The 14,146-nt window shown below is 34.9% G+C and overlaps 2 protein-coding genes across 2 annotated transcripts in view; one reads left to right on the plus strand and one right to left on the minus strand.

Annotated features, from left to right (window-relative positions):
- Positions 1-14,146, minus strand: part of LOC107580386 (ADP-sugar pyrophosphatase-like) — a 74,283-nt gene that overhangs the window by 33,976 nt on the left and 26,161 nt on the right. The window lies entirely within an intron of this gene.
- Positions 1-14,146, plus strand: part of LOC107581269 (calcium/calmodulin-dependent protein kinase type 1D-like) — a 58,418-nt gene that overhangs the window by 21,750 nt on the left and 22,522 nt on the right. Inside the window, exon 2 of the mRNA XM_016266770.1 lies at positions 12,791-12,922. Coding sequence (XP_016122256.1) covers positions 12,791-12,922 — 132 coding nt within the window. The remainder of the gene's footprint in view (positions 1-12,790; positions 12,923-14,146) is intronic.

Consider the following 14,146-nt stretch of genomic DNA (forward strand, 5'->3'; position numbering starts at 1 on the left):
TAAAGACATAAGTAATTAATGCTGCACTATTTGGGATAAAAATCCCAAGTGCATAAAATTGCAGTTTTTCTGCAAAAAAAAAAAAGTGATTGCAATTTAAAATACAATTTTTAAAAAAGTCCAGAGGCGGGTTGAATAAACTGCTTAGACTAGTCTTAAAAAGCCAGTCATCTAGTTTATTTTCTTCAAGACTGGTCATAACTTTAAGTCAGTTACAAAAAGGTAGATTGGTCTAATGTGAATCCAAAAAGTAAGGCTGATTACCCCTTGGCTAACTGCTAGTTGGTCAAACTAGTTTGTATGTTGAATGTAAAATGAATGTTGTTCTTTTGAACTTTCTATTCATCAAAGAATCCTGAAAAAGTGATCACCGTTTCTACAAAAATATTAAGCAGCAGATGTCTTAAAGATTGACAATAATTATAAGAAATATTTTTTGATCACCAAAACAGCATATTATGTTTAAATTGTAATAATATTTTACTATATTATTATTATTATTATTTTTTTTTTTACTGTATTTTTAATTTAAAAAATGCAGCTTTGGTAAGCAAAAGTAACTTTCAAAAACATTTAAAAAAATATTACTTTTACTTACTTTTAAATGGTATACTGAAAAAAATGTTTCATTCATCCAATTAAAAAAATTTAGGTTAATGATTCACATCTATATTTTTTAACTTTTGAAAAATAAATAACTTTTTTCAGTGTATATTTATTTAAAAAATAGTTAAAGCAGTCCAATCCAATTACAACATTGTCTGTTGTTTAACATTAGTGTACGCTATGCATTGTAAATTTTCTGTGTGTATTTTTGCATATTTAGCTTAGCGACATGCTAACGTCAAACATTTGTGATTGTATCACTCATAATGTTCGAATAATATTATTTTGTGTGGTGTGGAGTTGCTGTCTATGTTGGACAAATTAGGTTACACCAGCAAAAGTCATTCTTAAGGGTTACATTGAGTAGAAATAAATCCTTTAGATGCTTACCACAGTTTTAGGATGCTGCCTAAGAAGGCAGCTTCTTATGCAAGCAGTAAAAAGCATGGCAGCACACTAGGTTTTGGATCAGAGCTTTAGTCTCATATTTCTATGCACTCACTGTTATTAAATCAAGTAATAATATGCTATAGTTTCTCTGGGAGCATGAAATACAATATGCAGAAAGGCTTTCTCATTAAACACTGTATGGCTCGTTTTCTTTAGCTATGAACATATGGATGTCAAATCCCCTGCCATTACTAAAGGAAGGGTGATACATTATTTCGGACAGTTAGATCAATAAAGCATCTCACTACAGCTGCAAGGTTTCCTAGCAACAAGCGTGCAGGGTACTTTGATCTGATCCGAACATTCCAAATACTTTTGAACATTTGAAATGCTTTCGAAACATTCCAAAAACATGTTTTCTGTAGATATCAGAACAACTAATTAATGTCAACTACAGATACATGTTCATGAATGTCTAAATATGAACAGATCAGTGGTTGAACTTTTGCACACATACATCAAAGCTGTTGACGCTTCCAACAGTTCATTTACTTTTGCAGTGCAGACTATTGATCGCTGCAGCCAAAGAAACCAATTGCAATGATTAATTGTCTGAAGTTAATAAATTATGAGTTCTGTGTGCCTTTATGTGTGTGTGTTAGTTTGGGGGTTTGGTTGATGAATTGTTGGGTTAGACAACTTAAAGGAATATTTCACCCAAAAATGAAACTTTGCTGAAAATGTACTTACCCTCAGGCCATCCAAGATGTAGAGGAGTTTGTTTCTTCAGTGGAACAGATTTAAAAAAAAAAAATTGCATTACATCACTTGCTCACCAATGGATCCTCTGCAGTGAATGGGTGCCGTGAGAATGAGACTCCAAACAGCTGATAAATACATTACAATAATCCACAAGTAATCCAGTTGATCAAATAACATCTTGTGAAGCTAAATACTGCATGTTTGTAAGAAAAAATCCATCAAGATGTTTTTAACTTAAAACTGTTGCTTAAAATATAAGTCCTCCATCTATATTATTGCTTTATTCAGTGAAAGTCATGTTGTCTGAATCAGGAGAGAAATATGCACAGATCAAGCACTATTTATCTATTCTGTATTGTTAAAAGCGCTATATAAATAAAGGTGACTTGACTTGACTATTTACAAGGAAAAAAAACAGTTTTAAACATTTATTTTTTTTTACTAGAGGAACTAGTCCATTAGTATGGACTCGTGTTTTGGTTAAAACACCTAATAATGGATTTGTCACTTACAAACTTTTTGCTTCAAGACATTAACTGACGGACTGGAGTCGTGTGAATTACTTATGGATTATTGTGATGTTTTTATCAGCTGTTTGCACTCATTCTGACGGCACCCATTCACTGCAGAGGATCCATTGGTGAGCAAGTGATGTAATGCTAAATTTCTTCAAATCTGTTCTTATGAAGAAACAAACTCATCTGGACGGCTTGAGGGTGAGTACACTAAGAGGTCATTTTAATTTTTGGGTGAACCTTTCCTTTAAATGGTCTCAAGCTAAGACAGTTTCTGCACCCTCAAACACAGCGTTTTCCTGCAGGTTATGTTGTTTTAAATTACATCTTCCCTGGGTTTGTTTGTTTATTTGGCATCTAATGTGAGAATTCAGCACCACACAGTATGTGTAATAGTTTTTACTACATATTCCAACCTAGACTGTAATTGCTGCCGTGGCAACAGCACTATTGAATTTATGATGGGTGTGCATATGTGTCTTGGGGCTGGTGTAAACGTTCATCTAATCATCTAGCGTGTGTATGTGTGGTTGTACACAATGACTCTAAATCTTCACAGCTCCTGCGTCAGCAAAACCTTTTGCGCAGAAGGACTCTGATTAAACTATATATTCAATATTTACTACCTGTCATGTGATCTTATGTGCAGCTACAATATCTCATCTTCTATACAGGAAGTACATGCATTCCTGGGGGAAATCCAATGTGCACTAATCCATTCACTAATCCACATGATCCTCTGTCTGGAATCTAATTAGGAAAACTAACCCCTTCGTCACCTTGTCACTGCAGACTCAGAAACTGATACTTTCTAGTAATATGTATTTATATAGTACTATGGTAGATACTTCTTGTAGTGAATATTTGTCAAAATGCAATAATGTAGTAATACATACAATGGTTGAAATGTACAGAGTACTACACGACATACAGAAGAGAAATTTTGGGTACTGTGTATCCTAATGAGTTCATGTTAGTTTCAGGTTTTGGTTGATGAATTGTTGGGTTAAATGACTTTAAATGGTCTCAGGTCTCAAGATGTAGCTCCTGTGCCCTCAAAACACAGCGTTTTCCTGCAGGTTATGTTGTTTTAAATTTTATCTTCCCTGGGTTTATTTGTTTATTTGGCATCTAGTGTGAGAATTCGGCACCACACAGTTTTTACTACATATGTATAAATGTATACATATTACTACATATTTATTTATACATATTTTGACCTAGAATGTAATTGCATACTTGTAGTAATACATACAGAGGCTGAAATGTATACTACAGGGAACTACACTACACATAGAAGAGACTAATACTATATTGTACATAAATATTTACTGTCAATCATTTACACTAGGAAAGTAAACTTTAGAAAATTCAAAGGATGGAGATTTGAGTTGTAAATTTTTATGTCAAATTTATGCTGGTAAAATTGTTGATGGAAAAGATAAATGACTGTTTATTACATTTGTTATATGATAGAAAAAGACACATTTTGAATTAAACGTGTATTTCAAGAGGCCATGTGACAGTTTGAAATACTTTATATTGAATTGTGTTCATTTTACATTCTATTTTTTAAAATAGTAGCCAGGATAATGTATACTGCATAGTATCCAATAGACAGTAAAAAAAAATCTGTTTAAAATCTCCATCCTTGAATTTTCTAGGTAAAGTTTTTGGAAATATTTTAATTGTTGGTGACATGACAGTTTAATACTATCATGACACTGAAAAAGATACACACTTTTTTTTTAAATTAATTAAAGAATCCCTGATTTTATCTGCTTCAAATATTGGCCAAATTAGGCTAATGGCAATCATTTTAAATATTATTGGTCCTTACAAATATATTGCACATCCATAGTGTATACTACACATTGGCTTTCCCATTTCCTCCTCTCTTCTGTCCACTTAATGAGAAAAACTTGAAGTAAATTGTTTCTGTCAGGTTCAGCTGCTGATCTGTTAATCTGAGTGTGGGTCAGATAGAAAAGAGGAAGTGGTTTGGAGCTGTGCTGAGATTATCTCAGCAAGTTTACCTAATCTAGTAGGGATGCAACTTTTATTTTTAACATGTGAAGCAGAGCATTATCTTTCTGTCTGGTTTTGTGAGACTTTGGAACCACGTCCAAACCAACCCTTGGGCTTATAGTTTGACACACAAGGAGAGACACATACTGTAATCATGTTCTCCAGTATTTTCTGGGGGATATGCAGCTGGTGATTTTATGGAGCCAGTGTATAGAAGTGGGTGGCATTAAAACACTCACAGGATGCTGTGCAAAAACAACCTCTGAGTCTGCTTAATTCAAAGTTGTGTTTTGCACCTCTGTTTTAATGGGAAATCGGACAGCTCTAAACAAGAGATTGAGGCCTAGGCAATCAATTGCACTGGATTTCTGTTCTTGCTTTAATATCCTTTGGCAGTGGGAGTGATTCCTTCAACATCAAATGGAATGGCGGAAAAATGCTTACGAATACTTAAGCAGAAAATAATTGAAATAAGCCATTGTATCTCCAATAGGGATTTGCAAAGTAGTTTTTTGAATATGTAAAATAATATAGTCCTTGGAGAATGAAGATGCCCTCGGTTTCTCATTTCTAAGGTTTTTTATGTTCACTTGAGTAGTTGCTAGTTGATTACATCATCAGTCTCTCCATGTACTTTTCTTTAGAGTGCTGTAACAAAATGGATTGGGACTGAAGGGTCAGACAAAGGGAAGTGTCTAAGATGCATGAATACCCAAATTCACCATTCACTGCAACATTTATTGACATCAGGTTAATGAGTGACTGGGAACGTGCTGAAATGGAAAATATTTTGCAGTAGGGAGGAAGTCATTTAAAGTAATTTATTACCTGTATCTTAAATCAAGATTTTACTGCATATAATGATTATACTACTTAAAATGGCACTTGTTAGCACATGTCCACATTGAGTACTTTGAGGAAACATTTTTAGGGATACTGTTGAATGATTTTTTTTTGTTTATGTTTGGTTTATTCATGTTTGGCTTATTATAATCACTCTGATATCCCACAAATCTTTGTGTTCTTATGAAGTCAACTGTGTTCAGATAGCATACTATCACTGTAGTATACACTGTGCACAGTATGTACATTTTCTGTTTGCATGCATTATATATGACCTACTACATTTGAAAAAAATTAGCAGTATACAAATCACACTGGGTAGAATATTGTATCCCACAATGCAAACACACTCAATTTGACGTCATGTCCAGTGTAATGATAGAATGAAAATATCAAATATTTTTTAAATCTCATTATGTAGTTGGACTACCAAAACATTAAGACATTTTAAAACAAAGTTGGACTAAAATAAAAAATAGCAATATAAAATAATATGATTTTATATCTGGACGACATTTACCAAATTAAACTTGCATGTAATTAGGTAATGTGTTGAAGTGTTAATTGCTTCATTGTGTACTGTTTCACATACAGTTTTTAATAAATAGTATCCAAAAAATTCTGTTAAACAGTAATATTGTGAAATATTATTATAATTTAAATGAACTGTTTTCTGTTAAATCTATTTTAATCTATTTTATCAAATGTATTTTATTCCTTTGATGGCAAAGATGAATTCTCATCATCATTACTCCAGTATTCAATACACAGTACACAATCCTCCAGAAATCATTCTAAAATGCTGATTTAAAAAATATTAATTTCTAATTTCAGAGTTACTGACCCCAAACTTTTTGTGGATTTGGAGGAGGACCAATGTCATTTGAGACCATTTGGTACTTTCCTTCATATCATTTCAATGAATGCCCACACAGATGGTTCCCTTTTTTAATTATGTATCTCTCAGCTGAGCTTTTCACTTAAGCTTGATGTTTTAACATTATTTCATTATTTTTTTCTGATGCATAGTGTAATTATCATTCATTGAGGCCGTGTTAATCGTAACTCAATCCTGTCCTCTTTAAACCAGTTCTCATTGTCTGTCTATTTCTCTCTCCAGTTTAGGCTGTAATAAGTGGATGTTATGTGTATAATTTGTCAACTGTTCCCTAGAGGAGAACGCAGCGGCACAGAAACCCTTCCAGCGAGGATGTGCGACGTTTGCGCGCACATGAGTCATTGACTGGCAATCACTCTGTTCCCTCCCGTATGAGCACTTGTCGATACATATTGACATACAGTTTCCTCAGCAGCGGTCTAACTCACACATACATACACAAATAGCACCAGGAAACTCAATAGCATTATTTCCACACAAATCACACAAAATTCCAGTCATTCGGCACAAGCTGCCCTCATTTTAGAAGCACAAATTGAAGCACATTTACAAACACACAAATTTATTTTTCTGCTCGCTTGTTTGCTACTCTCTCTCTCGCAAAGACGTTACATCACAAGCGCAGCTGGGGTTTCAATCTGCAGCTGCACTTGTGGATACAGAAATTATATGCCCGGTGTTTTATATGTGTGTGTGGGTCTTGCTGGTTTGACTGTATCTAGTTTGATTACGATTTGGCGAGCCTGTCACAACATGCCTGCCATGCGCACAGGCACTAAAAAACACACACTTGAATACATCTGACAGGTAGAGGCTCTCACATATCATATAAATCTACCCCGTGTCGCTCTCTCACCTGTGGCCTGAAATTAATGTCATTTATGGAGTGTGTGTGTGTAGACGTGTGGTTGAGTATGTGTTGCTGCCGGTTAGGCTGCAGTGGCAATGCGTGTTGGTGGCTTCATTCACATTTTCTCTTCACCGTTCATTCATCACGACTTGCTCTCCCGCTACGTGCCGTGCTCCCTGTCGTCTCACCCCTCCCTTCCTCCTTGGCTTCCTGTCTCCATCTCTATTTCCATTTTTCATTTTCATTAGATTTGAGATGTGCCATTTTCATGACCGTTTCATTTGTGGTGCTTTGCAATAACAATTGTGTTAGGAATTTCAATAAACTCATAATTGTTGGATGACACCAATATTTACAGAACAAGGTGGGTGATATAATGCAGTTTTACAGCAGTGTATTTATGCATGTATGTATGTATGTGTGTGTGTGTATATATATATATATATATATATATACTGTATATACATACACACACACACATCAAAACTAAAATTAAAACCATAAAAAAACTTTTTTTGTTAATTGAAATAAGTACTTTAAATATATTTTTTTGTTACTTTATAAAAACTATAGAGTAATAGAAAAACTAATAATACACACACACACATCAAAACTAAAATTAAAACCATAAAAAAACTTTTTTTGTTAATTGAAATAAGTACTTTAAATATATATTTTTGTTACTTTATAAAAACTATAGAGTAATAGAAAAACTAATAAAAATGACAAAAACACTTCAAAATTACAAAAACTTTAAATAATATTAAAAAGGAAAATATAAAAATAAAAACAAATTTAAAATATTAATAAATACTATAATAGTATCTCAAAGATACTAAAATAAAAAAATTGCTGAATAACTACATCAGTGAAACTAAAATGACACTGTTTTACAGTGTAAAGACAGTTTATATTATACAGCACATAAAATATAGACAAAATTACTGAATTTAAATACATGCATTTTATACAGTATTTCATTAAAATTCACTGAGAGATATTATCTAGGCTTTACATTTAGGAACTGACAGTAGGTGAAAATGAATCTGAACCATATCTAGAGACCTAAATATTATAGACTTGGAGGAGGGTGCTTTTTTACTGCCTAGCAAATATCTGGAACAGCATACCAGCACCCTAGCAACCACCCAGAACGCCATTGCATTGTGGTGTCAATGTACAGCCATTTATTTCATGCCTGTTTTATCAACAGTACAATCACAGTATGTTGTCCTCATCATTTGCTCCCTTTTGCTTAGTTCTAGCTCTTTCCTTGTGTGAAAGGCAGTACAGAGGTGACGGTTGCTGGGGAGCTTAGAGGAGTTGATTTTGGCTCCGGTGTTGCATGCTTGTTGTTAGCAGTCCAGCCTGAATATGTCTTATGACTCATGTTCATGTTGCAATGAACAGAGCTGAGAAAATATGACAGACTTAATCAGGGAGTAATTTGGCAGGGGTGTGTGTTATGGATGATAGTTGCAAAGACTATTTCTACACTAATTTCTGTATATTTAATCCTATCTGAGATTATTCTTTCTTCAAACACACACATTCATATAGAAGCGGGGGGAAAAAACGCTAAGCGAATCTCACAATAACACGTATGGGTTATATTTCATCTCAAAATCAAAAGGCAAATTATATTTATAAGAAATTATATTTTATTACAGAAAAATCAGCCGAACTAAGATGTTTTACATTGTGACATTAATTTCATGAAAAATAAACACACACACATACATATATATATATAATACATATATTGATATAATACATATCTTGTTTTATAATATCCAATTATAAAATGTTTTTTAATACATGAAATATGTATTAAGATATGCTAAGATAAGATATATATCTTGTTTTATAATATCCAATATAACATCCAATTATAAAATGTTTTCTTAATTTTACCTTTTGATTTTGGGATGAAATATGTCTTAAGATATGTTCTTGATCAACTTTGTAAGATTAACACAAGAACCAACATGATTGAAGATATCAGAAACATGAAAGATAGACTTTACATGCACACAAAGAGCAACAAAAATATTGCGTGTGTGTGACTTGGTAACAGGAAGTATGCCTCAGAGGCCACATGTCCAGTCATGCTGAAGAGTGTGTTTGGTGTATACAGCAGCAGCAGCAGCAGCAGCAGCATAGCAACAGTGCGAGATTGCCTAAGCAAATATTCCCTAATTCTTTGCTCAGCGTTTTAAAAGCTTTTACGTGTGCTGGCAGATGGCAGATGAGATGGAGATTTTCTCAGGGATCTCATCAGCAAATGGGTGTTTTCAAATCTCAGGCCACTCATTACTTAATTCAGCTGAACTCTGAGATCTGTTGGACATGTTTTAGTTTAAATGAAAAAGTAAAGGTCGGTAACCTTATACTGATCTCATTCTCAGTAAGCATAGGATTCAAGCTCCAAGTGTGTTAGCCAGACGAGCTCTATCAGTGACAGTACAAGGGGAGAAGAATGACCACTCGTAGATTAATGAATGGGAGAAATCACAGTGGTCAATACCACTCAGTCCCACCTTTATATTAAAAAGGCAGATCACCTTGTTAACTTGAGTTTTTTAGTATAATGCTCAAGTGCAAACAGGTTTGTTTGTTTTTTAATCGTGGCCAATGGCCATGTTGTTAGAATTCAGTGCTCATTTTAATTTAGAATTTAGTTCAATTGTGGCCTAGATTCCATCGACAGTATACTTGTTCCAGGTTCAGGCCTTCTGGAGTAACCTGAGGTTAAGTTCCTTGCTCAAGGGCACTGGCAATAACTTTACCGAACTCACAGAAAACTTTAACACCACTCTGCTGATGCCTTGCGAGCACTGGTGTTTCCTTCGGGAAATGCAAATTTAGTTTGTAAATATGTGTGTTTGTAGAGTCACTACTGAATAGTGTATGAGAGCAGAGAGGACAACAGAAGGCTTTTAGCACCCGTGTGTAGATGCTGAAGCCTGTAAACTATTTAATCACACTCAGTGCTTCAGAGACTGTCTGGCCAGTGTGCCACATTCATTTGTGTTATCGAGTGTGTGCTGTAGCCTTAATTCATCTCCTGCTAATCACAGTATGTGCAGCACTCCATCATTAAACATGCCATCATCTGACATATACTTGATGTATAAACAAATGCACACTCGTGAACATACACTTGGAAATGTTAAATGTTAGACTTAAAGCAACAAACACAGTTTCACTATGCAGCCTGGAATTATAAAATCACACCGTGTTCGTTTGCTCAGGCCAAAGGAGAACCGGACTTCCTACTGAGCCTGGTTTCTCCTACACTCTTAAAAATAAAGGTGCTTCAAAAGGTTCTTCAAGCAATGCCATAGAAGAACCATTTTTGGTTCCACAAAGAACCATTCAGTCAAAAGTTCTTTAAAGAACCATCTCTTTCTTACCTTTTTGTAATCTGAAGAACCTTTTTTCACCACAAAGAACCTTTTGTGAAACAGAAAGGTTCTTCAGATGTTAAAACTTGATCTGACTTGAACGGAGCTGAATACTTACACTATTGTCTTCTGTAGAGCTGCTTTACAGCTGAATCAAATTTATTTCATAATTGATGAATTTTGCGACATTTACACTGAACTGAATTGAATCAACACTGAATTGACTCGAGCTTAATAACGACACTACTGTCTTCTGTAGAATTGCTTAAAGCTGAATCAAATTCATTATATAACTGATGAATTTTGCAACTTCGACAATTGAATGGGAGAAATCACAGTGGTCAATACCACTCAGTCCCACCTTTATATTAAAAAGGCAGATCACCTTGTTAACTTGAGTTTTTTAGTATAATGCTCAAGTGCAAACAGGTTTGTTTGTTTTTTAATCGTGGCCAATGGCCATGTTGTTAGAATTCAGTGCTCATTTTAATTTAGAATTTAGTTAAATTGTGGCCTAGATTCCATCGACAGTATACTTGTTCCAGGTTCAGGCCTTCTGGAGTAACCTGAGGTTAAGTTCCTTGCTCAAGGGCACTGGCAATAACTTTACCGAACTCACAGAAAACTTTAACACCACTCTGCTGATGCCTTGCGAGCACTGGTGTTTCCTTCGGGAAATGCAAATTTAGTTTGTAAATATGTGTGTTTGTAGAGTCACTACTGAATAGTGTATGAGAGCAGAGAGGACAACAGAAGGCTTTTAGCACCCGTGTGTAGATGCTGAAGCCTGTAAACTATTTAATCACACTCAGTGCTTCAGAGACTGTCTGGCCAGTGTGCCACATTCATTTGTGTTATCGAGTGTGTGCTGTAGCCTTAATTCATCTCCTGCTAATCACAGTATGTGCAGCACTCCATCATTAAACATGCCATCATCTGACATATACTTGATGTATAAACAAATGCACACTCGTGAACATACACTTGGAAATGTTAAATGTTAGACTTAAAGCAACAAACACAGTTTCACTATGCAGCCTGGAATTATAAAATCACACCGTGTTCGTTTGCTCAGGCCAAAGGAGAACCGGACTTCCTACTGAGCCTGGTTTCTCCTACACTCTTAAAAATAAAGGTGCTTCAAAAGGTTCTTCAAGCAATGCCATAGAAGAACCATTTTTGGTTCCACAAAGAACCATTCAGTCAAAAGTTCTTTAAAGAACCATCTCTTTCTTACCTTTTTGTAATCTGAAGAACCTTTTTTCACCACAAAGAACCTTTTGTGAAACAGAAAGGTTCTTCAGATGTTAAAACTTGATCTGACTTGAACGGAGCTGAATACTTACACTATTGTCTTCTGTAGAGCTGCTTTACAGCTGAATCAAATTTATTTCATAATTGATGAATTTTGCGACATTTACACTGAACTGAATTGAATCAACACTGAATTGACTCGAGCTTAATAACGACACTACTGTCTTCTGTAGAATTGCTTAAAGCTGAATCAAATTCATTATATAACTGATGAATTTTGCAACTTCGACAATGAATTGAACCGGCATTGAACTAACTCAAGCTGAATAATGACACTACCGCCTTCTGTAGAGCTACTTACAGCTGAATATTCATTCAACCTTCAGCGAGTCCATTCATTGTTGATTCAATTCAGTTATAACATGTTGATGTTGCAAAATGTCAATTATGAACAAATCGACACTGAATTTAAATGAAATAAATCAACATGAAAGTGGCTTGCTGAATACTAACACTATTGTCTTCTGTACATTCGCTTATAGCTGAATCAATCATTTTGCAGCATCAACATTATTAAACTGAATTGAATCAACACCGTACTGACTCAGCAGAATAATGACACTATTATCTTCTGGAGAGGTGCTTATAGCTGAATTGAATGTGTTTCATAATTGATGAACTTTACACAGTTATTGAACTGAACTAACACTGAACTGACTTATGAAATAATGTCATTATTAATTAGTAATATTGTCTTTTTAGAGCTTCTATACAGCAGAATTTGAATTTGTTTAATATTTTCCTGATTAATATTGTGATACAGCTTTGAAACAATCCGTATTGTATGAAATGTTAAATAAATTAAGGCTTCAATATGAAAATACTGAGGTCCAGTGAAAATACTAATTTTGCATTTTTCAATTAATAAGTTTGCATTATTCAATGTTTTTTTTACATTACTGTGAATGTTTTAGATAGTTAACCTCATACTCTAAAATTCAATATGTAGTGATTACCATATTCATATTTACATGATATTTAAAACATTACCATGGTCCAAAAGCATGGTAATATAAAGTTTGGCTAAGAGGCAACACTAATATTTCATTTTTTGACTATCAATTGCTTCTGTTCTACTACATGCATTAACCTGTAGCATCTAACTAACACTGTCTATATTTCCCAACTTTGCAATCAAAAATGAAGCCATGAACTCTCTTTTATCTCTCTTTTAAAGGGGTGCGTTTTCAGAGGTGGTCCTGGCAGAGGAGAGGTCCACGGGAAAGATGTTCGCTGTGAAGTGCATCCCTAAAAAAGCACTGAAGGGGAAGGAGAGCAGCATCGAGAATGAGATTGCCGTTCTACGCAAGTGAGTTCCATTTCCCGCACCTCACTCCCGTATCACACCTGTACCCATGGCAACAGCATCACCTGTCTCTTCCACACTCATTCCCTCAGTTTGCCAGTTGATAGGAGCTTGTTTGCCTGAGGTTTGACCTCCAGTTACCGTGGTAACTCCGGTGCCCTTGTCCAATTACAGCAGGGAAGCTCCCGCAGATGTTCTCTCTTCGTGATGCCGCATGCGTGCGAACTGTGTCCATGAATGTGGACAGAGGCTTTGACTGTGTTTAGAATGAAAAATAAGTGCATGCTTACTGCATACTGAATGCACAGTATATAGCTTAGCTATTAGTTTTAAAAGATAGTATATGCAGCAATAAACATGAGTATAGTACATACAATCTTTGCTATAAATCCAATTTTGTGTAAAAAATTCTGTAATTTCAAGTAATTTAGTCCAATCTCACACTGCCTTTCAAAGATTTTTTTTGTTATTTTATTCAGTAAGGATACATTAAATTGATCTATATTTTGATATCATATTTGGAATAAATCCAATTTTATGTAAAAAAAGAAAAAAATCTGCAATTTCAGCCAGTTTTCGTCCAATCACACACTACCATTTAACAGTTTGGGGTGTAACCAACGTAACTAAGTGTAAACAACGCTGATTACGCAGATTGCATTCATGTGTGCGCTTTCTCCCCCGAAAGTAAACAACGCTAATTACGTCAATTACGCTCTTGGGTACTCTCCAAAATGGCGGAAGACGTAACTCGGTGGAGAAGAATTGTTAAATAAATTGTTATTTTTGTTTTCTTTGCGCTCAAAAAGTATTCTCGTAGCTTCGCAAAACTGAAGTTGAGCCACTGATGTCACATGGACTGCTTTACCGATGTCCTTACTATGTTTCTGGACCTAGGAACATTACAGTTGCGTTGCTGTCTATGCAGGGTCTGAGAGCTCTCACATTTCAACAAAAATATCTCAATTTGTACTCTGAAGATGAACGAAAGTCTTACAGGTTTGGAACGACATGAGGATGAGTAATTAATGACAGAATTTTCATTTTGGGGTGAACTAACCCTTTAATGTGCCCACTCTAGCTTAAAGAAAGCAGAGCAAACCAAACTCTCACATAAAAGCAACAAGCTTAACATGTTTCTCAGGTATTTTCCCACCGTCGGTGCAAATGTAAGCAGGTGTGTTCGGTGTAGGGCTGGGTATCGAGTTCGATACTTTTTAGGCACTG

Source organism: Sinocyclocheilus grahami, unplaced genomic scaffold (genome assembly GCF_001515645.1).
Source record: "Sinocyclocheilus grahami isolate Dianchi unplaced genomic scaffold, SAMN03320097.WGS_v1.1 scaffold33.1, whole genome shotgun sequence".
Lineage (NCBI taxonomy): Eukaryota > Metazoa > Chordata > Actinopteri > Cypriniformes > Cyprinidae > Sinocyclocheilus > Sinocyclocheilus grahami.